The following is a 23,752-nucleotide window of genomic DNA, read 5'->3' as shown; positions in this document are numbered from 1 at the left end:
GTTAAAATTTAAGAAAACAGTGGCCTAATGATTTTTTCCATGACTGTATATTGTTAAACGGTTTACTTTTTGTTTTGAAGAAAATACTTGAAGTGTCTACAGTATGTGTCTGTAGCTGTGTGGTAATTTGACTTATTGAATTTACAAGGACTTTAAAGCACTTGATTGTTTAACTAAATATTAAAAGTTAAATGTTAAATATATGCTGTTCTACTCTGTGCCACTAGCCTTTGAAAATCCTTGAGATATTTGAACTTTATTAGAAAAAGTAACACAATAGTTACCTTCCCTGGTAACTAATTACTTTTATGAAGGAGTAATTCAGTTACTAATTCAATTAGTTTTTTGGGGTGGAAATAACTAGTAACTATTAGGGCTGCAACGATTTGTCGACGTTGTCGTCAAAAATCGATAATCAAAACTGTCGACAATTGTCGCCAGACGAGTTTTTCCAACGGTGTGAGGCGTCTCACTTCAATACTCTGCCCAGAGTCGTGTATGCACGATAGCCGGGATTGGAACCAGCAGTCGGTCAGCAACATTCTCTTTCTCCACAGCGATGTAATGGCCAAGCGATTCATTTGTTGAATTAATTCGTTTCATTCGTTAACTTTGTTTATTTCATGTTATTTATTAGTGTTATTTGATCCACTCACAGCTACTCTCGTTGCTATAACCTCAATCACATAATTGATGCTGCACGAAAGGTGAAAAAGCTTGTGTGATGACAATGATGGATTATCATCTAACTTTCAGTCAGGTGCCTATGAACTGTCAATTATCCATCAAACTCCACAATGATCATATTAACATTAAATCAGATAGATTTGTCTGGACTTTTCTCTTGCGGGACGGGAGAAGACACTAAATCAATGCATCTCTATTATTGTGCGCCGTGCGGCCAGGAATTCTCAGAGTTTTGCGGATGGGGGCGGGAGCAGGATGAAGGAAACAGTCCCGCTATAGCAGGGCTCTAGGGCCGTCTTTCTGATGTTTATTATCATTTGCCACATAATTAATGCAACCTCATACTAAATTTTAAAAAAATTACTAATTATCCGATTAGTCGACTAATCGTTTCAATAGTCGGTGACTAGTCGACTATTAAAATAGTCGTTAGTAAATCCCCAGATCTTTACAAAAAGCGGCTAGAACTTAAAACTAAATTTGACCTGCTTACCACTCACCCAATTGAACAGTCACTTCTGAAAAGTAAAACCAGGTTTTATGTTTATGGAGACAAATCTGACAAATTATTAGCCAACCAACTTAAAGGCTCTAAGGCTAAACAAAATATTTCTAAGATTCGATTACCAAATGGCCATGTAACTACAGACCACTTACTCATAAATGAAGCATTCAGGGACTTTTATACCCAGCTATACACCTCGGAATCTCAGACTGATCGAGATGAGATTGCGGACTTTTTAAATAGTCTTAGTATTCCCAGTCTTTCACCAGATCTAAGGAAGACATTAGAAGAACCGATATCCCTGATGGAAATTACTCGAGCCATTTCTTCACTGCAGTCGGGTAAATGTCCTGGCCCTGATGGCTTCCCGGCGGAATTTCTAAAGAAATTTTCTACTCTGCTTTCCCCACTGCTATCTACAGTTCTTTCAGAATCCTTCAGCCACGGTTCCCTCCCTCCTTCTTTTTCGGAGGCCTGCATCACCCTCATAGCTAAAAAAGGGAAGGATCCTACTGAATGCGCCTCCTACAGGCCCATCTCCCTCTTAAACACAGATGCTAAAATCCTAGCTAAAGTCCTAGCCCATAGGCTGGAGAATGCCCTCCCCACAATTATATCTGAAGACCAAACTGGCTTCATTAAAGGTAGGCAGTCTTACTTCAACACAAGGCGACTGTTCAATATTATCTACTCTGCCTCTGAGGCTATCCCTGAATGCGTTGTCTCTCTGGATGCGGAGAAGGCATTTGATCGCGTCCAATGGGATTATCTCTTTGCTGTGCTGGACAGGTTTGGTTTTGGTCCGAACTTTGCTCTGTGGATTAAACTTCTCTATTTACACCCAACAGCCTCAATTCGTACTAACTCTCAACGGTCAAAACCATTTAATCTGCATCGTGGAACCCGTCAGGGGTGCCCCCTTAGTCCCATGCTTTTTGACTTGGCTATCGAACCGCTTGCCACAGCGCTCCGATCTTGTGAGGATGTGTCCGGTATCTGGAGAGGTGGCAGGGAACATAAGGTCTCGCTTTATGCCGATGACCTCTTGCTTTTCATCTCTCACCCTCTGGCCTCATTACCCCCTGCGCTGTCACTTCTCAGTCAGTTTGGGAAACTCTCAGGCTATAAACTGAATCTCAGCAAAAGTGAGCTTTTCCCTACCAATCTCGAATCGCATGCTTTAGACCTTTCCAATTTTCCCTTTAAAATCGCAAATGACAAATTCTCCTATTTAGGCATATCTGTGACAAGGAAACACAAAGACCTGCTCCAAGAGAATCTTATCTCATTGTTAAATGAGACCAAACAAACCCTTACACAATGGTCACCCCTGTCAATGTCTCTTGTGGGTCGCATCAATTCAGTTAAAATGACCATTTTACCTAAATTTTTGTACCTTTTCCAGACCTTACCACTCTTTATTCCTGGTTCTTTTTTTCAGTCCCTTGACTCAGTTATATCTACATACCTATGGCGGGGTAAACGGCCACGTTTGAACAAAACTCACCTTCAAAAAATTAAGTCTGCAGGTGGTCTGGCCCTCCCAAACTTTCGTTATTATTATTGGGCTGCTAACCTGCGCTGCCTTGCATTCTGGTCCTTCTACTGCGACGGCGCTGACCGCCCTGACTGGGTGGCGATGGAGTTACATCCAACTGATGACCTGTCAATTCCTGCCCTACTCGGCTCCTCACTTCCACTTCCTTCACTTAAATCAATCAAAAACCCAGTGGTTAAACATTCTCTTAGAATTTGGGCCCAATTTAGGAAGTTTTTTGGTTTTCACAGCTTCTCTCTTCTTAGCCCCATTGCATCAAATCACTCTTTCAAACCATCCCTTGAGGACCCCACCTTCCAGGAATGGCACAGGAGGGGTATGATTCGTTTTAGAGATATGTTCATAGACGGCACCGTGGCATCTTTTGAGCAGTTAAGTAGTAAATTCAGCCTTCCAAAATCACATTTCTTTAGGTATCTTCAGGCTAGACATTTTGTTCTTTCCCAGACACCCAGCCCTGGTGCATCGATAGGCTTGACCACAGTTGACAAAGTTCTTGCCACAGACCCATTCAAAAAGGGGCTCATTTCGTCTTTCTATGGCATGTTGCTGGATCTTAAGAGTGCCCCTACAGATAAACTCAAAGCAGCATGGGAGCAGGACTTAGGGCTTCCCTTATCAGAGGATACCTGGGAGTCCATACTCAAACTGGTTAATACAACCTCCCTGTGCGCACGTCACTGCTTAATTCAGTTTAAAGTGGTACACAGGGCTCATATTTCCAAGGCAAAGTTATCCTCCATGTACCCAGATATTAGTCCATACTGTGTAAGATGTAAAGTAGCAGAAGCCTCTCTCATCCACATGTACTGGTCCTGCCCATGTCTAAACAAATACTGGATGGAAGTCTTTCATACTCTCTCTCTGGTGCTTAAAATCAGATTAGAACCAAACCCACTGACTGCCCTGTTTGGGGTCATGGAGGGAGGAAGGAAGTTAACCACTGCACAGGGGCACACTTTGTCTTTTGCCTCCCTTTTGGCTCGTCGGGCAATTCTGTTCAGGTGGAAGGATCCCTTCCCTCCTACTCGTGCGCAATGGCTGGAAGACATCATGTCCTGCTTAAAACTGGAGAAAATTAGATACTCGCTTCAGCAATCAAATAAGTTCCAGAAAGTGTGGGGACCTTTTCTAGAAGCATTCCAGACCCTGTGAACTATACTTCATATTTCTTCTGTATTCCTAGTGCAGGCTTTTGATGTTAGAGTGACCTCATATTGTGATTAGTAATCTGGCAGTGACAGGGGAGGGATTAGTTTGGTCTGTAGTTTGTTTTTGTTACTATTTTATATTTTTTTCATACTGTTTAATTGTTTTTTATATTCTGTACACTGGTGTATGCTATGATTAACATGCCCATGCCTAATCAAAATGTTTGTAATTGACATGCAGCATTTCACCTTTTATACTTTGTGAAAACTTTAATAAAAAGATCTTGAATTAAAAATAGTCGTTAGTTGCAGCCCTAGTAACTATAACTAATTACTTTTTTAAAGTAACTTTCCCAACTCTGCTCAGGACCGGGTCAGGACCGGTTGGACTCACCTGTGCGGAGCAGAGCCCCCTGCTGGCCATCTCCTCCCCCAGCAGCGCCTCCAGTCCTCCGGTCCGGTTCAGGACCGGGTCGGGACCGGTCCCGGAGCAGGACGCCGGCAGAGACCAGAGCTGCTCCGCTGCCACCGTCTGCAGCGGCCGAGACACTGAACACAAACACATCATCACCGTCTGTCCTTAAAGGGACCTATTATGGATCTAATACCTATTTTAAACAGGCCTTGAATGTCTTAAAAACAAGCTTTTGATTGTTTTTGCTAAATAAATTAGAAATTCAGCCTCTAAACCATGTCTTTATCATCTCATTCTCTAACCTCATTATCTATGCAGGATTCTGAGTGGGCGGGGCTATGATAATGAGGCTCTGTGCTGATTGGCTGCCTGGATGACGCGATACACCGCTACGGAAAAATGGAGGAAGCTCCGGCCGGCGAAGTTAGTTGTGGGCGTGATTTCACGCGTCGGAGGCCAAACTATGTAAATCACATTTTGGTTCCGTAACTTTGGGGATCAGAATCTTATTGGCTCGTAGATCCACATCACACTGGACGATCATCCGGGCGGCTGTACAGACACTGCAGAATCTGGTTGTTTCCTCCTTCTCTGAGTTGCTGAGGGGAGACCACTTTATAAATGTTAAAGCAAGAAAAAAACACTTTATAAATGTTAAAGCAAGAAAAAACCTGTTTTTCATAATAGGTCCCCTTTAAGGTCATCCTTCACTGGGTCAGAGGTCACGGCAAAGATCCTCTATACAGAAGATAGCGCATTACCGTTACTGCCAATGGTATGAAATGGTAAACACTTCCTGTCTCCTAAGTGGGCGTGGTCACCCCTCTCCCCACATCGTTTTGTAAGTGTTATGAACGAGATACAGTTCAACTTTAATATTTGCGCCTTACTTTGCCGCTCTTTTTTTTTTTTTAATCTGCCGCCTTTTATCTGCTCTGCTTTATCTGATATCAACCCAGTACAAGATCATCGGATCAGTCTAATATTCTTTTTTCCCTTCCAAAAAGACTTCAATAATAACAATAACAGTATTATTAAGCAAAGAATCAAGTTTTATGTTAGTTTTAAACTTAATTTTATGCGATGGGAAATCGACTTTGGCAGTTCTGCAGTGACCGACGACTCTGAGGAGAGCTATGTGTTATATCATATTATATCATATTATATTATATTATATTATATTATATTATATTATATTATATTATTAGCTATGAGAGCCAAATCTCGCGAGAGTGTGTTGCTCAGACAGAGACAGGTCTCAAACAAAGTTCATTTTCCCCTAGGTCTGAAAATTGCCATTTTGGTGTCAGAATGTTCAGAAGGTTTGTGGCTTTTGAAAAATGGGTCCCATATTTGCTTAGGTTACTATGGGGCGAAGGAATTGGTAATAATCTGGTCTCACGTGCACTTTTCCCATAGGACTCAATAGACTCAGGACCTGCCGTTAGCCTACTAAAGAGGCGTGGCAGTCACGTGACACAGATACAGGAAACCCAACCGTAGTGGGCTGTCTCGTTCATAGAACGTCTCTGGTCACGGCCTTACCCTGACAGGCCCCGCCCAGCGGCCGGTGGGCTCCGCCCCATCGCTGACTCGTCGTCTCACACAGGAAGCTGCTGGCGGGGAGGGAGTTCTGGTAACCACGGTGACAGAGCAGGTCGCAGCTCTGGCGGCCGTCGGCGACTCGGCGACAGAGCAGTGCACCATGGGTAATGGTGGGGGCGGGGCAGAGCGGACCTGGGGGGGCGGGGACAGACAGGTGAAGCCCTCAGACTAACTAACCAACCAACCACCACTGAACCACGGGGGCGGGAGGGGGGGCTTACGGTCACATGACGGCGTCGCTCCCGTCCGGCGGGCGGCCCGGGTCCCGCGCACTTCCTGTCCGTCATCAGACACACACCAACAGGAAGTGATGTCACACTGCAGCGGGGCGACGGAGCCGTCGGGGCGACACTGGAGGCCCTGGAGCTCACAGGGACCTGGACCTGGAGGCAACGGGGGGGTTAGCTACGACGAGCAGCCTGACCGGTGTGTGTGTGTGTGTGTGTGTGTGTGTGTGTGTATATATATGTGTGTGAGAGTGGTGTGAGTGAAAAGGTGGCCCAAACAATGCCCACTCCGGCACATCATGGATTGGCCACCGCACCTAGCGGGAATTCCACTCAACGGTCAAAATGAAACAAAGAAAATAATCCCTCTCAAAATGACATCATGGAACATAAGGACACTCCTGGACACTGCCGTCAACACCGATAGACCTCCGCGGAGAGAACTGCATTCATTGCAGTGGAACTCAACCGCTACAATGTTGACATTGCTACACTTAGCGAAACCAGACTCCTGGATGAAGGTTCCCTAAAGGAAGAAGGGCAGGGTTACACTTTCTTCTGGAAAGGAAACCCTCCAGGAGGGCAGCATCAGCATGGCGTGGGACTTGCAATAAAAAACAGCCTCCCATCCAAAACTCCCAGAAACACCGATTGGCACAACTGAAAGGCTCATGTCACTCAGGATCCCTTTGGCCGAGAAAAGATACGCCACCCTTCTTAGTGCCTACGCGCCTACCCTGCCATCAAAGGAAGATGTCAAGGACAGCTTCTACCAGGCATTAGATGAGGTCCTGCGTAGCATACCTAAGGAGGATAAGATCTTCTTGCTGGGCGACTTTAATGCCAGAGTGGGGAAGGACAACAAGGTGTGGAGCGGGGTTATTGGCGGGCATGGCATCGGACAAGTCAATGCAAATGGCCTACGGCTGCTAAGCCTCTGTGCTGAACATGACCTGACCATCACAAACACCATCTTCCAATTAAAAAATAAGCACAAAACATCCTGGATGCACCCACGCTCCAAACATTGGCACTTGATTGACTTCATCGTAAGACGCCTGTACATAAAAGTCGACTTACTGACTCGTGCAATGAGGAGCTGAGTGTTGGACTGACCACCGACTCATCATGACCAAGCTTCGAGTGCAAGTACCGCCCCGCTATTCGTATCCAGAGGTCAGGGAAGAAGAGGCTTGACTGTACCCGGCTAGCTGAGCTTAAGGCCCGGGACAAACTCCGTCTCTCTCTTGCTGAAAACCTGGAAGACATTGAGCCTATCCTGATGAGAGACGACTCCATTGATAAAAAATGGTCCTGTGTCAGCTCCAGGCTTTATGAAGCGGCATCCCAATCCATTGGATACAAGCATAGAAAGCACCAGGACTGGTTTGATGACAACACAGGCACAATAACCACCATGCTCAAACACATGCACACAGCACACAGTGCTGCACTCAACAATCCCACATCAGCTGTGCTCCGGCGGCAATGGCAAACATCCATGGGGGAGGTGCAGTCAAAATTGCGTGCCCTGCAGAATGAGTGCTGGAAATCGAAGGCGGCTGAAATCCAATCTCATGCCAACGAAAACGACATGCACAACTTTTATGATGCAGTGAAGACCGTCTATGGCCCAAGAAACGGCACTGTCTCCCCGCTGAAGTCAAGTGATGGCACAACCCTCATAAAAGACCAGAAGCTCATCACCAAACGATGGGCAGAGCACTTTGAAGAACTGCCCAACCAGCCCTCCCCTACAGACCCCTCAGTCCTGGAGGAACTTTCCAATCACCCTACCATTCAAGACCTTGACCTCCCAACAACCTATGTAGAGGTCAAGAGTGCTATAAAGTCTCTGAAAAACAAGAGCCCTGGACCTGACAGCATACCTGCTGAGATCCTCAAGCAAGGAGGCTACCTTTGTACCCTCTTCCTCTTTATCAGCAATGTGTGGAAGCATGAAGCCGTACATCAGCAGTGGAAAGATGCCAATGTCATTACCATCTACAAAGGCAAAGGGGACAAGTCCCTCTGTGGCAACAGCCGCGGCATCTCCCTTCTGGCGGTTGCTGGCAAAGTCCTGGCTAAAGTCATGCTACATTGGCTGGTGAAGAGCATCACAGAAGACCTGTTGCCGGAATCACAATGTGGTTTCAGGAGTTATAGGATCACTGTGGACATGGTGTTCACAGCACGGCAGCTTCAGGAGAAGTGTAGGGAACAGCAACAGAACCTCTTTGTTGCTTTTATTGATCTGTCAAAAGCCTTCGACATGGTCAACAGAGTGCTCCTCTGGAACATTCTCCTGAAGTTTGGATGCCCACAGAAGTTTGTCAACATCCTTAGGCAATTCCACGATGGGATGATGGCACGTGTGTCTATTGGCGGTCAGGAATCGGAACCCTTCAAGGAGCGCACCGGAGTACGCCAAGGATGTGTCCTTGTACCAGTTCTGTTTAACATCTTCCTCCTCTGTGTGACGCTGCTGCTCCATGAGAGGATCGAGAAGGACAGTGGGGTTACCGTAGATTTCCGACTTGATGGAATCCTCTTTAACATCAGAAGGCTCCAAGCAGTCACAAAAATAACATCAGAGAAAGTCATTGAACTCCAATATACAGATGACTGTGCAGTTGTGGCCCACACACCGGAAGCACTGCAAGCTACTCTCTCAGCTGTTTCAAGTTCCTATAGCAGACTGGGCCTTTCTGTCAACGTAGCAAAGACTGAAGTAATATGCCAGTGGGCATCTACTCCCCCATCCCATCCACCAACCTTCACCATCTCCAATAAGCCACTTGAAACAGTGGACACTTTCAAATACCTAGGCAGCTTTCTCTCTGACAATTGCACCATTGACAGAGAGATCCATAACCGGATAAAGCAGCCACCCGCATCATTTGGCAGACTCAGGAGAGGGGTCTTTCAAAACAAAGACCTCAAACTCCACACCAAGGTTGCGGTTTATCTGGCTGTCGTCACGACGACCCTCCTCTACAGGCGCGGACACTATAAAGCCGCCACCTCAGGATGCTTGAGGCTTTTCACATCAAGTGCCTACAATGCATCCTGGGGATATCCTGGAAGGACAGAGTGCCGCACACTGACATACTGCAAAACCAACCGCACCAGTGTCGAGGCCACAGTCAGTGTGTATGTGTATGTGTGTGTATATGTGTGTGAGAGAGTGTGTGTGTGTGTGTGTGTATGTGTGTGTGTATATATGTGTGTGTGTGTGTGTTTACACGTCAGCTGTCCCGCGGCGCTCCTTGTCGCCGTCTGCAGCCTCTCTCCGGTGGTGGGATTCACACACCAGCCGGCGCCGCCGCTGGTCTGCAGAACCGCGAAGCTCCCGTCCTGAAACACGTGCTGATCAATATCCTCGGTACTGGAAGAGTGTGTGAGTGTGTGAGTGTGTGTGTGTGTGTGTGTGTGTGTGTGTGTGTGTGTGTGTGTCATACCTGCTCACAGCGTGGGCGGTACCTGGCGGTGATGTCAGAGCCCCGCCTCCAACCTGAGAGCAGGAAGTGAGCCTCAGCTCTCTGGCAGCGGGTCGGACCTGCAGGAACAAACATGTTACTGAAGATGAAGGACTGACGGACACGTCCAGAACCGTCCAGAACTGTCCAGAACCGTCCAAATACAGGGAGACGAGTGAGCGGGAGTAAATTTTCTCTAACTGGACCTCTTAAAGTTTTAGTTGAATATATATATATATATATATATATATATATATATATATATATATTATTATAGTATTATAGTTGGATACCGCTGCTGCAGAGGAACAAAGGTGTGTTCTTACACTGGGGCAGGTGAGATGAGCGGCTGGTCAGGGAGTCGGGGACGTACTCGCCGTCCTCGTCCACACACCAACACTGACCTGAACACACACACGTGTTAGCTACTGTGTGTGTGTGTGTGTGTGTGTGTGTGTGTGAGTGTGTGTGGCTGTGTGTGTGTGTGTGTGTGTGTGTATGTGTGTGTGTGTGTGTGTGTGTGAGTGTGTGTGTGAGACCTGTGCTGTGGTAGCACTGCGTGTGCAGCCAGCGTCCGGCGGCGTCACACTGGGGAGTGAACGGCTGGTAAGAGCAGCGGCCAGGAGGAAGCAGCATCTGCACGGCTGAGGGAGTGACATCACAGTGATGTAAGAGTGACATCACAGTGACATCAGAGTGACGTCATCAAACCAAACAAACACTGATTTACTTATTTCCTTCCTCCTTTTCCTTAAATCTCGTCCAGGTGACGAGGAGGGACTTAGGTCCTCAGGTGCAAACTATTTATGGAAATTTAATGGAGGAGACACCCAGGAGGCTTTAGGACCCAGGAGACACCCGGGAGGCTTTAGGACCCAGGAGACACCCGGGAGGCTTTAGGACCCAGGAGACACCCGGGAGGCTTTAGGACCCAGGAGACACCTGGGAGGTTTTAGAACCCAGGAGACACCTGGGAGGTTTTGGGACCCAGGAGACACCCGGGAGGTTTTAGAACCCAGGAGACACCCGGGAGGTCTTTGGACCCAGGAGACACCCGGGAGGCTTTAGGACCCAGGAGACACCCGGGAGGTTTTAGGACCCAGGAGACACCCGGGAGGCTTTAGGACCCAGGAGACACCCGGGAGGTTTTAGGACCCAGGAGACACCCGGGAGGTTTCTGAGCTCCGCTTTATTATCAAATAGATTCAGATTTTCACAAAATAATCACATAACCGACTCTACGAACTCAAGTTAAAAGACGATATAAAAAGTTCCCATGTGATCGATATATCATCGATATATAATCCAGATATATCATGAAACCGGCTCACTGGAGAAAGCAGCCAATCGCAGCGCAGCTCTGGATCCGCCCAGCAGCCTCTCCGAGACCTGCAGCTCCTCCTCTGATTGGCCGATCCGGAGGTCGTCGAGGGTCAAACCTTCAGCCAATAGGAGTCCGTATCCCAGCGGGAGGTGGGAGGAGTTAGAGAGAGCCATGATGCTCCTCACTTCCTGTCTGAAGGTCGTGACCTCGGCGAGCACGTCGGAGCAGCGACCTGGATGATTGACAGGTGATGGACAGGTTAGCCCCGCCCACTGGTGTAGCATCTAAATCCACTCAGTGCGTTTACATGGGAAGTTTAATTCCTCTTTAATTCAGAATTAAAATTAAATACGATCTAAAATGAGTAAAATTTACTATGTAAACACCTAATTCCGAATTTAAATGGCCATTCCGAATTAAACTTAATTCAGAAGTAAGTCGAAATATCCAAAATATTTCCGTGATCATGTATACACTCATTTCGCTTAAAGCGACACTACGTAACTTTAGACTCAATTTATTTTCCATTTACTATTCATTTTTGTGAATAATTTACCCATCCAAATGATGTCAAATGAGTGAGAGTGAACTTTGTAATATTATAAGCTCTCTTGGCTTCCTATTGTTCATTTTTCATTGACTGTTTTTTTTTTATAGCAAAAGGTGCAAATAAAAATATACACTGATGCAAATAAATAACCTATATAGGCCCATACGCTAATTTAAAGGCAAGGCGCAAAATAAAACAAACATCCCCAAAAGCAGTTGGTCCCTGAGTTGCTTCTTGGTTCTAATGGTGGGACTGGGACAAAACCAGTTGAATTCTTTATTTGGGGACCTTTAGCAGATATGACATTAAAGTGCGTTTAATTAGATTAATTATAAATCCTGTTATTAATTAGATTTTTTAAATTGCTTGACAGCACTAGTTTGAACCTTGGGCTGTCTTTGGGTCAAGGAAGGAGGACGGGAAGAAGGGAGGAAAGAAGGAAGGAAGAAAAGAAGGATGGAAGGAAGGGTGAAAAGAAGGAAGGGAGGATGGGAGAAAAGGAAGGGAGAAAAGAAAGAAGGAAGGAAGGAAAGAAGGAAGGAAGGAAGGGAGGGAGGAAAGAAGGAAGGAAGGGAGGAAAGAAGGAAGGAAGGAAGGGAGAAAAGAAAGAAGGAAAGGAGGAAAGAAGGAAGAAGAAGGGAAAAAAGAAGGAAGGAATGGAGAAAAGAAGGAAGGAAAGAAGGGAGGGAGGAATGAAGGAAAGAAGGAAGCAAGGGAGTAAAGAGGAAGGGAAGAAGGAAGGAGAATTAGGTCATTATTACCCAAAGACAGTACAAGGTTAAAGCATTTAATTTAGTGTAGAACGTAAACATCAGGCTTCACCTGTAGACTGAAGCTTCGGGGGGGTTTCCTCTGGACCTGAAACACACACACACACACACACACACACACACACACACACACACACACACACACACACACACACACACACACACACACACACACACACACACATTAGAGCCTGGTCCAGGGTGAGGGTGAGGAAGGTCGTGACCTCACGGCTCTTACAGGAGACGGCGTCCCCTGCCGGCCCGCCGGTCCTCGTCCCCTCGCCGTCCACGCAGAAGCAGCGGGACCCGACGCACTGCAGCGGCAGGAAGTCCCCGCCCTCCGAGCATGCTGGGACGTGGAGCTCGGCCCCGGCGGCCATGTCTGCCTTGGACCTCAGGGCGGCGGCCCGCGCCGCCTCGCAGCGGGACGGGCAGCGGCGCGGACGCCCCGCCGTCCGGGACCCGTCCACCTCCCGGCCCCGGGGGTCCACGCACCAGCACTCGCCGGCGCCGCACTGCACCTCCCTGAAGCCGCCGCCGGGGGAGCAGCGCGGGACGAAGGTGGTGTCCTCCTCGCCGGAGCAGGAGCGCAGCAGCGGCGCCAGGACCTGCAGGACAACGGAGCGGGTTTAGTCCCCGGATCTGTTTCCACGGTAACGAAGCATCCGCCGGGCGTTACCGGTAAAGCTGCTTTCGTCAAAGAAAATTCTGCAATATGCAGATATCAATATGCAATATCGTAGAGGAATAAAAACCAGACTAAAATGTAGATTACAAAATAAAAAAAGGATCCTAATCATGAGAGTTCAACGTAGATCTGGGAATCATCTGCATAAGCTGTGACAAGAACTGGTGCCTGTGGGACTACAGTTGTCCTGGAGCCCCAGAACTGTTCCCTGTGGGACTACAGTTGTCTTGGTGTTTCTTAAAGGAGCTGTATGTAAGAGCAATAATAAAACGAATCATAAAATGACCCCGATATGTCAACAGACATTTAAAAAGCATGTTAATTTCAAATACTTATGTCACTGACAACAGCACTCAAGCCAGGATATTCCAGTTTAAAAAGAGGAGTTGCAGCCCTCAACTGATGTTTATGTTGTGATTTTTTGTTTTGGCCTGAAGCTCCACCCTCCACCTATCTCCCAATCACCAAGTCAGTATTGTTTCTGAAGCTCCACCCTCCACCTATCTCCCAATCACCAAGTCAGTATTGTTTCTGAAGCTCCACCCTCCACCTATCTCCCAATCACCAAGTCAGTATTGTTTCTGAAGCTCCACCCTCCACTTATCTCCCAATCACCAAGTCAGTATTGTTTCTGAAGCTCCACCCTCCACCTATCTCCCAATCACCAAGTCAGTATTGTTTCTGAAGCTCCACCCTCCACCTATCTCCCAATCACCAAGTCAGTATTGTTTCTGAAGCTCCACCCTCCACCTATCTCCCAATCACCAAGTCAGTATTGTTTCTGAAGCTCCACCCTCCACCTATCTCCCAATCACCAAGTCAGTATTGTTTCTGAAGCTCCACCCTCCACCTATCTCCCAATCACCAAGTCAGTATTGTTTCTGAAGCTCCACCCTCCACCTATCTCCCAATCACCAAGTCAGTATTGTTTGGGCATCCGGGTTGCCAGCTCGGCTCTAATTATGGCAGCCATGGCAGCCTACGTTCCTGCTGCATTCTGCAGCCTACCTGGCAACCTCTGGTCGGGGGGAGGAGGGGGAGGGTACACGCCGCTCAACAATATTTTGAAAGTGACTGCAGTACCAGTTTTGGCCATTTCTTACAGACGGCTCCTTTAAATATTCATATTCAAAACTGTTACCACGTAACAGACTCGTTAGGAGTAAAGTTGCTTTTGTCAACGAACCTTCATCACCTGAGGAAAATGAGACGCAATAAAAATGCTGGTCATGTGACGATAACGATAATTAAACATATAATACAATATCGTAGAGGAATAAAAACCAGACTAAAATGTAGATTACAAAATAAAAACTCTGCTAAAATGTGTCTTCATTTTCGTTGACCAAAACAAGACGGAATGTTCCACCAAAGATCCTTAATGTCCATGTTTTCAGTAGTTTCTTCTGGTTTAGTCTTTAAACCAGTTTAGTCTTTAGATCTTTGGATACACTTTCCTACATAGACGTGGAAAAGAAAAACCCAATGTGTCGTGGAAAAAGAAAAAGATGGGGAGAAATGTGGAAAAATAAATATGTTGTAAATTCAATTCTTGAGTCTATAAGGTAACAATAATATAATAATAAGATAACCTTGTTTTGATTGTAAAATGGGTTTGGCTAAATACAATATTTGACTAAAACTAGACTAAAATGGACAATTCTGACTAAAATAAGACTAAAATGACTTTTAGTCGACTGAAACTTGACACGACTAAAAGGAGAATGAACGTGACTAAAACTAATAAAAACTAAAATGATAGACCCAAAGACTAAAAACTAAAGACTAAAACTAAAACTGGTCCAGTACCTGGTCCAGCGGCGCCGAGCTGCTGAGGCCCGTCAGGCTCTGCTGCAGGGCGGACAGGAAGGCCGGGTCCTCCAGGACTCTGCTGACGGACCGGACCAGGTCCCGGTTCTCCTCCAGGCGGGTCAGGACCTCCTGAGACGCGAGCTGGTCCAGGCCCAGGGCCCCCCGGGGCCCCAGCGCCCCGCTGAAGTTCAGGGCCGCCGCGCTCTTCAGGAACTTCCCCCCGAACAGGTTCTCCTGCAGCCGGCGGGGGGCGGAGCCACGCAGGGCCCGGTGGGCCCCGCCCACGGAGGGGAAGACGCCGCGGAGGACGTCCCCCAGGACGGAGACCAGGGACGCCTGGCCCCCCAGGGCCCGCCGGAGAGCCCGGCAGGAGGAGCTGACGGAGGAGGTCTGGGACGGAGGCTCCACGGGACCCGAGAAGAGCCGGGACAGAACCAGCCGGCGCCGGGAGGGACAGTCAACCGGACCAGAACCTGCAGGAAGGACCGGAACGTCGAGATTTGTTTATTTGTGTATTTGTAAGGATCCCCATTAGCTATGCCCTTAAACACAGCTAGTGGACCTAATGGGGTCCACATTAAAAACCATACATTTAAAACATACAGTTAAAAGACATAAAGAAAGAAAATGAAATTAAAGCTGCAAGCAGCGATGAACGGGCCCTCGCGCGTGCAATTTTCACCAATGAAGGTCAAGGTCAAAACTACCCACCCACGATTCTTTATGTCAAACCATTCAAAAGTTATGGCAGAAAGTAGGAACTATCAGATATGGACCAATCAGATGAAGGGGGGGCGCGCTTTTTGGCGTCTAGCGTCGCCACGGTAACACTTTTGAAAGAGAAAAGTAATGCGTGTAGTCGCAGGTTGGAGACGCACATTTTGATGTATAACACACCTGGGTGCACGTTACGGTTTGGGCCGTATTAATTGCCGAAGGAATGGCATAAATTGCGCCAAAATGACACGATTAATTCAAAATGGCCGACTTCCTGTTGGGTTTCGGCCATGGCGCCAAGAGACTTTTCTTTAAGTTGTGCAATGATACAGGTGTGTACCGTTTTTCGTGCATGTATGAGGCACAAAGTTTTCTAGGGGGCGCTGTTGAGCCATTAGGCCACGCCCATTAATGCAAACCATTAAATATCAAATTTTTCGCCAGGCCTGGCTTGGTGCAAAATTTGACTTTTGGGGCACGTTTAGGGGGAAAAAAGGCCCTCATTTCGTCGGAAAAATAAAAATAAAAACGAGAAAAAAAACAATTCCTACAGATACAATAGGGCCTTTGCACTGCTCGGGGCCTAATAACACGACAAAACACGGTTTGAACTAAATATAATACATTTCGTTTTGTTTGTATTAAGTATTAAGTATTAAGACCCATTTCCCGATTATATCAAGCTCTTTGTTCAAGATGACATTTAGATCAGCAGGTGTTGTTGCTGATACAAACACTGTAGTGTCATCTGCATACAGTGCTAATTTAAGAGGTAAATAATTTGTAAAGATACAGTACATAAGTGGACCTAGGCAGTTTCCTTGAGGAATTCCACATTCTAGAGATGTGCTATCTGAGTAATCTCCATTAAAGAATACTCTCTGCAATCTATGCATTAAATAACTTCCATTAGATTAAAGACCAGAGAACAAGAAAAGTAGAAGTAGAAGAAGAAAGTCTGATGAGAAATGATGAGAAACAATCAAACGAACCTCCGCTGCAGACGAGGGAGTCTCCACCGCCCCGACGCCCCGACCCAGGGAGTTCTGACCCGTGGGGGTCCACGCACCAGCACCGGCCCCCCCGCTGGCACTGCCTGGGGCTGTAGGCTCCGCCCTCCTCGCAGGACGGGACGTAGACGCTGGACGAGGCTAGCGCCGCCCGCCGCTCCTCCTCGCAGCGGGACGGACCTGCGGGGCAGACGGGAATAGGTGCTAGTGGGTGCTAGTAGGTTTTAGTGGGTGCTAGTGGGTGCTAGTAGGTGCTAGTGGGTGCTAGTGGGTTCTAATGGGTGCTAATAGGTGCTAGTGGGTGCTAGTAGGTGCTAGTAGGTGCTAGTGGGTGCTAGTAGGTGCTAGTAGGTGCTAGTAGGTGCTAGTGGGTGCTAGTAGGTGCTAGTAGGTGCTAGTGGGTGCTAGTAGGTGCTAGTGGGTGCTAGTAGGTGCTAGTGGGTGCTAGTGGGTGCTAGTAGGTGCTAGTAGCAAGTATTCAAAAATGTTTTTTCTCTTATTGGTGCGACAATACTGGACTAAATCAACCTATCCCTAAGTTTAGGATATGTACCACAGGTTTTCAAAGTTGCAGTAATTAAACCTTTACTTAAAAAACCTTCTCTTGACCCAGACACCTTAGCTAATTATAGGCCAATTTCTAACCTTCCATTCGTATCTAAAATTCTGGAAAAGGCAGTTTCCAGCCAGTTATGTGACTATTTGTATAGAAATTATCTGTTTGAAGTTTTTCAGTCAGGGTTCAGAATGCATCATAGCACAGAGACAGCACTTGTTCGAGTCACGAATGACCTCCTTATGGCCTCAGATAAGGGATTAGTGTCCATACTGGTTCTACTGGACCTCAGTGCTGCTTTTGACACTATAGATCATGGCATTTTACTGCACAGGTTAGAGCATGTTGTTGGGATTAAAGGGACAGCTCTACGTTGGTTTAAATCATATCTATCTGACAGGTTCCAGTTTGTTCATGTACATGAGGTTTCTTCAGAACAGTCAAGGGTCTGTTATGGTGTTCCGCAGGGTTCAGTGCTAGGGCCAATCTTGTTCAGTTTATACATGCAGCCATTGGGAAGTATAATCCCGCATGCTGCTTCCACATGACTGTTGTGTGCTGCTGACGCCCCCCCCCCCCCCCTCATTCTTGGTCCAGAGCATCTTAGGAAGGGATTAGATGGTGTTGCGATGGCTTCCAGTGCAACTGTGAGAAACCTCGGTGTTGTTTTCGATCAGGATTTGTTGTTTAAACCATATGTTAATCAGGTTTGTAAAATAGCATTTTTCCATCTCCGTAATATTGCAAAGATTAGGAAAATCCTCTCGCAGAATGATGCAGAAAAACTAGTTCATGCTGACAGGAGAGACCACGTCTCTCCAGTGTTAGCGTCGCTCCATTGGCTACCTGTAAAATTCAGAATCCAATTTAAAATGTTATTACTTGCGTATAAAGCCTGAAACGGCTTAGCTTCGCATTATATAGTGCCTGATAGTGCCTTATGTTCCTGGCAGAGCTCTCCGTTCTCGGAGTGCAGGTTTACTCGTAGTTCCTAGAGCAGGGGTGCCCAATCCTGGCCCTCGAGAGCCACTATCCAGCATGTTTTAGATGTTTCCCTGCTTAAGCACACCGTGATAAAAGTAGCTGTTTCAACAACAGAAGTGCCCAGACCTTTATGACAAGCTAATGATGACCACTAATTAGAATCAGGTGTGAGGAAAACGGTAATAGGTGGAATCATAAATTGTTCTGATGCAGAGACGGGATCTACGTACATCTGAAGCGGCCGGTGGCGGCGAGGCGAACTCCCAACATCCTCCTCTGCAGGACCCTGTAGACGTTGGTCTGGGAGAAGCTGCGTCCCGACGGCAGACCCACCGCCGCCGAGTCGTAGACCTCCGAGAGCAGCAGCTCCACACCTGCAGGGGGCAGCACCTGCATCAGCACCAGCAGGTGTGTGTGTGTGTGTGTGTGTGTGTGTGTGTGTGTGTGTGTGTGTGTGTGTGTGTGTATACCTGTGTTCTCCAGCTCCCGGCCGCGGCTGTCGGAGCAGAAGCAGTACGAGGAAACGGCCGGGAACAACTTCCTGAACCCTCCGAACGTCTGGAAGGCTTCCGGGAACCTGCGGCGGCGCAACACACATTACAAATGATATGTACCAGGGCTGGGGATCGATTCAAGTGTCAAGAATCAATTAGATTCCGATTCTTAAGATTCAGAATCAATTATCAGGATTTAATTCGATTCGATTTCGATATTGATTTGGGTTAGTGTTATTAAAAGCTGTTGCCTGAATTATATGACTGTAGTTATATATATATTAATACTAGTATTATATTGAGATTAAACAGCAAGTATTGCAGCTAATGATGCTGTAAGGACCAATCAGCTCCCAGAATGCTGATAGAACTGAAACAGAAACATTGTGGGGCAGAATTACCAAACAGATCCAGGGTACATTCCGTATGAATTTATTACATTTTCGTACTATTTCGGTTTTTAATTTTTTTGTTTTTAGCATTTTATGCAAATGTAACCCCAAGACAGTATATAAAGTAATGATATATAGTCAATGTATGCAATTATAACTGAAAACTTTAATGTTTTCAATACATTTAAACATATTTAAAGACAAAAACATGACACCAGTTATTCTAGTGTCCAACAAAACATTCCTTTTTTGGGCATAAAAAAAAAAATACCAAAAGTTCTAATGTAATGATGAAAAAAAAAATGTTTAGACATACGAATCGATTCTTACGAATTAATATGAGAATCGATTTGGAATCGGAAAATCGTTTTTTTCAACACAGGCCTAAATGCAATCATCCAGCTAATGGGGATCCTTTTAAATACACAAGTAACCATGCGGCGGCTGCAGGCGGGGCCTCACCTGCTGAAGGCGGGCCGCAGGTCCACCTCGGCCCGGTCCGTGGTGTTGATGAACCTGCACTGGACCGGCAGGAAGCTGCCGTCCGCCGCGCACTGGGGGGGCGACGCAGCACCGGTACCGGTGCCGGCACCGGCACCGGCACCGGCGTGGAGGAGGCGGCGGGCCCTCACCTGGCAGCTGCCCGGACCTGCAGGGGGACGGGACACCCAGGTGAGGAGGAGCTCACTACCGGACATCTTGGTTATTATTCTTTAAGTGAAACATCTGTCTTTGGGTTGCCAGGTCTGGAGAGGCTGCGGTGGAGGTTGCCAGTTCTGTTGAAAAGACTCCCAGCTGCTGCAAATCTGTTCAAATTAGGCCTAATTGGACTGGTCCACTATATTTGTGAGGGTTTATGTTTCCTATTTTGGTTATTTTGTGTTTTTACCTTTATTTGGGGAGTTTAGATTAATTTCTCTGTGGGTTATTGTTTAGTACTGTGTTGATAAGTATAGTTTTTTGTTGTAAATATATCTTGTGCTTGAGTTTCCCATGTTTGGTTTTGTTAAAGTAAACTTTTATGAGTCCAAAACTTCCTTTATGGTCCTTTTTTTGAATTTTTTTATCAGATAAACGTTGAATAATCTTTTTTCTGAATCCTCTGGGCAGCTCATCCAGACGTTTCTCCGTCCCGAGGACGGTGGAACCAGAACCCCGTCTATCCATACACTGAAAAAAATAAATCTAAGCGCATGTAAATATAACATATTTAAATCTGTGATATTAACAATTAAAAATGAAGTTTGTTGCGTTACATGAATACATCTAGTTTTGAACTTAATCTGCATTTGTTAAAAAAAAAACAAGACATTGTGCATTTTTTCCTTAACCAGCAGTATTTATGTAATCCCAGGTAATCTTTTCATTTACACACAAACAACAAGCAATGATCTTGTTCTATTTACACATTTAATCTATTGGGCAGATTAACGTTTAGATGAAACATGTTTTTGTTGTTTAAATAGAACACCACGGTAAAAAATATCTTGCTTGATCTACTTTAAAAAAATTAAGGCAACTTTTTCGCATGAGATTTTTATGTAGATCAAGAAAGACTAGTCTTTATATAAACTACTTGCAAAATGTATTATTTAAGTAGTTTATACAAAGACTAGTCTTTCTTGATCTACATAATAATCTCATGCAAAAAGTTGACTTATTTTTTTAAGTAGATCAAGCACAATATAAAGTGTACGTACATGTGCGGGTCCCCCCGGCCTGCCGGGTCCCCCCGGCCTGCCGGGTCCCGTACAGCTCCATGCCGTCCCGGTCCACGCACCAACACTGCCCCCTGCTGGCGTCGCACTGCAGCGGCAGGAAGAGGCCTGACGGGGAGCAGCGCAGCGCCGCCTGCAGCCTGCAGGGGGTCGGGCCTGCGGACGACAGCGTGGAGGTTAACACCGTCTCCGGGTTCCCCCGGGTTCCACCGGGTTCCCCCGGGTTCCCCCGGGTTCCCCCGGGTTCCACCGGGTTTCCCCGTGTTCCCCCGGGTTCCACCGGGTTTCCCCGTGTTCCCCCGGGTTCCCCCGGGTTCCACCGGGTTCCCCCGGGTTCCCCCGGGTTCCCCCGGGTCAACAGAGCCGAGGCGCGTTGCTCACAGTGAAGGGCAGAGCTGTTGGTTCGAGTCCCGGCGACCTCCTGACCTCCGGCGTCCACACACCAGCACTCCTGACCCCGCCCAGCACACTGCAGCGGTCTGAACATGAGCAAATAAAAATCAGAGGAAAACAGAATCATCATTAATATTATTATTTTTAGGGCCCGAGCACTGACAGTGCCAAGGAATTTTTATCGTTTTTCTTCCAACGAAATGAGGGCCTTTTTTCCCCCTAAACGTGCCCCAAAAGTCACCAAATTTTGCACGCAAAATTTTATGGTTTGCATTAATGGGCGTGGCCTAACGGCTCAACAGCGCCCCCTAGAAAACTTTATGCCTCAAGCCCCACAATACGGTTTGACGTACATGCACGAAAATCGGTACACACCTGTGTCATGTCACAACTTAAAGAAAAGTCTCTTGGAGCCATGGCCGAAACCCAACAGGAAGTCGGCCATTTTGAATTAATTGTGTAATTTTGGCGCAATTTATGCCATTCCTTCAGCAGTTAATACGGCCCGAACCGTAACGTGCACCCAGGTGTGTTATACATCAAAATGTGCGTCTCCATCCTGCGACGACGCGCATTACTTTTCTCAGTCAAAAGCGTTACCGTGGCGACACTAGACCCCCCTTCATCTGATTGGTCCATATTTGATAGTTACTATTTTCTGCCATAACTTTTGAATGGTTTCACATAAAGAGTCATGGTGGTGTCATCGGACTCAGTTTTGAGTCCTTGACTTTTATTGGTGAAAATTGCATGCGCGAGGGCCCGTTCATCGCTGTTTGCAGCTTTAATTATTATTATTATTATTATTATTATTATTATTATTATTAATAATAATAATAATAATTCATATTAATATTTATAATGAATTATTTGTATTAAATAAAACCTATGCCGCGACCCTTTAAAACCCAAAAATGTTCAGCACTAACCTGTCTGGTGGACAGACTAATATTTCTGCAGTTTTCCAGGATTGTTTAAACATAAAGCCAAAGGGAAAGACATCAGTAATGGTCTTAGAGAAGCACTGTTTGTGTTTGTCTAATACCTAATCTAAAACAAACTGTGGTTCTCTCTCCATCACTGTCTTCTCTACACTAAAGTAAATTGGTCATTGTTACAGGCTGGTCGCCTCAGTCACTGGTATTTGTTCATTTATAAAGCCATTCTGGGTCAAATTCCTTCTTATTTATCTTCTTTTTTAACATGGAAACAAGGAGGTTACAATCTCCGCTTAATGGACATTTTGCATTTGGTTGTTTCCAAAAATAAGAAGAGAATTTGTGAAGAAAGCTTTTAGGTTTTCAGCACCAGCACTTGGAATAAACTACAATAAACCTCGGACCTGTGACTGAATTTAAAGCTCTGATGAAAACGGTGGAGTTCAGACTGTCTGTGTGCAAGTGTTTTAATTCACTATGTCTTTATGTAATTCATCTATTTGTTAGTTTGTTTTTTATCTTTTAATTCTGTAACGATGTTGCTGCTATCTCGGCCAGGTCTCCCTGTAAAAGAGACGCCCGATCAAAACGGGACTAACCTGGTTAACCCTTGTGCTGTTTCTGGGTCAAGGGAGGGGGAAGGGAGGAAAGAAGGGAGAAAAGAAGGAAGGAAGGAAGGAAGGAAGGAAGGAAGGAAGGAAGGAAGGAAGGAAGGAAGGAAGGAAGGAAGGAAGGAAGGAAGGAAGGAAGGAAGGAAGGAAGGAAGGAAGGAAGGAAGGAAGGAAGGAAAGAAGGAAGGAAGGAAGGGAGAAAAGATGGAAGGAAGGAAAGAAGGAAGGAAGTAGGAAAAGGGAGTAAGGAAGGGAGAAAAGAAGGAAAGAAGGAAGGAAGTAGGAAAGGGAGTAGGGAAGGGAGAAAAGAAGGAATGAAGGAAGGAAGGAAAGAAGGAAGTAAGGAAGAAAAGAGAAAAGAAGGAAGGAAGGAAGGAAGTAGGAAAGGGAGTAAGGAAGGGAGAAAAGATGGAATGAAGGAAAGAAGGAAGTGAGGAAGAAAGGAGAAAAGAAGGGAAGAAGGAAGGAAGTAGGAAAGGGAGTAAGGAAGGGAGAAAAAGATGGAAGGAAGGAAAGAAGGAAGTAAGGAAGAAAAGAGAAAAGAAGGGAAGAAGGAAGGAAGTAGGAAAGGGAGTAAGGAAGGGAGAAAAAGATGGAAGGAAGGAAAGAAGGAAGTAAGGAAGAAAAGAGAAAAGAAGGAAGGAAGGAAGAAAGGAGGGAGGGAAGAAGGAAGGAATGGAGAAAATAAGGAAAGAAGGGAGGAAAAGAAGGTAATAAAGGAACGAATGACGAAAGGGACGTAGGAAGAAAAAGGAGTAAAGGAGGGTAAAAAAGGAGGAAAGGAGGAAAGGAAGAAGGAAGGAGAGAGCAGGAGGAAAGAAGGAAGGAAGAATTGGGTCATTTTGACCTAAAGACAGTACAAATGAACAAACCAGACCGTGACTAAAGTTAGAGGTGAAGCCGGTTGCCCCGGCAACCAAACATCCGGGCCACCCTTCTGCAAAAAGGATGAAGAAACACTGGATCATTTGTTTTATGAATGTCCTTTGTCTCATTGTTTCTGGACAGACATGCACAATTGGATATCTCTTAAAATTAATAATGTTCCACCTTTTGAATTAAGCCATATTATTTTCTTCATGGATGATTTGGAATTTTCTGTTTCTGATATTATTAATATTATTTTGTTACTGGGTAAGGACCATATTCAAATGGAGAAATTGTAAAC

The 23,752-nt window shown here is 46.0% G+C and overlaps 1 protein-coding gene across 1 annotated transcript in view; it reads right to left on the bottom strand.

The window, feature by feature from the left end:
- tg (thyroglobulin) overlaps positions 1-23,752 on the bottom strand; it is a 69,015-nt gene that overhangs the window by 41,482 nt on the left and 3,781 nt on the right. The window contains exons 3-19 of the mRNA XM_061717735.1: positions 21,024-21,121; positions 20,625-20,798; positions 19,387-19,573; positions 18,509-18,615; positions 18,269-18,412; positions 16,481-16,678; positions 14,769-15,244; positions 12,510-12,879; positions 12,324-12,359; positions 10,959-11,183; positions 10,167-10,271; positions 9,954-10,031; positions 9,610-9,707; positions 9,394-9,505; positions 6,143-6,304; positions 5,862-6,053; positions 4,296-4,450 (exon numbers count right to left, since the gene is read on the bottom strand). Coding sequence (XP_061573719.1) covers positions 4,296-4,450; positions 5,862-6,053; positions 6,143-6,304; positions 9,394-9,505; positions 9,610-9,707; positions 9,954-10,031; positions 10,167-10,271; positions 10,959-11,183; positions 12,324-12,359; positions 12,510-12,879; positions 14,769-15,244; positions 16,481-16,678; positions 18,269-18,412; positions 18,509-18,615; positions 19,387-19,573; positions 20,625-20,798; positions 21,024-21,121 — 2,917 coding nt within the window. The remainder of the gene's footprint in view (positions 1-4,295; positions 4,451-5,861; positions 6,054-6,142; positions 6,305-9,393; positions 9,506-9,609; positions 9,708-9,953; positions 10,032-10,166; positions 10,272-10,958; positions 11,184-12,323; positions 12,360-12,509; positions 12,880-14,768; positions 15,245-16,480; positions 16,679-18,268; positions 18,413-18,508; positions 18,616-19,386; positions 19,574-20,624; positions 20,799-21,023; positions 21,122-23,752) is intronic.

Source organism: Cololabis saira, chromosome 3 (assembly GCF_033807715.1).
Source record: "Cololabis saira isolate AMF1-May2022 chromosome 3, fColSai1.1, whole genome shotgun sequence".
NCBI lineage: Eukaryota > Metazoa > Chordata > Actinopteri > Beloniformes > Belonidae > Cololabis > Cololabis saira.
Note: the sequence above shows the minus strand (reverse complement) of the source record. Positions and strands in the feature narration are given on the sequence as shown.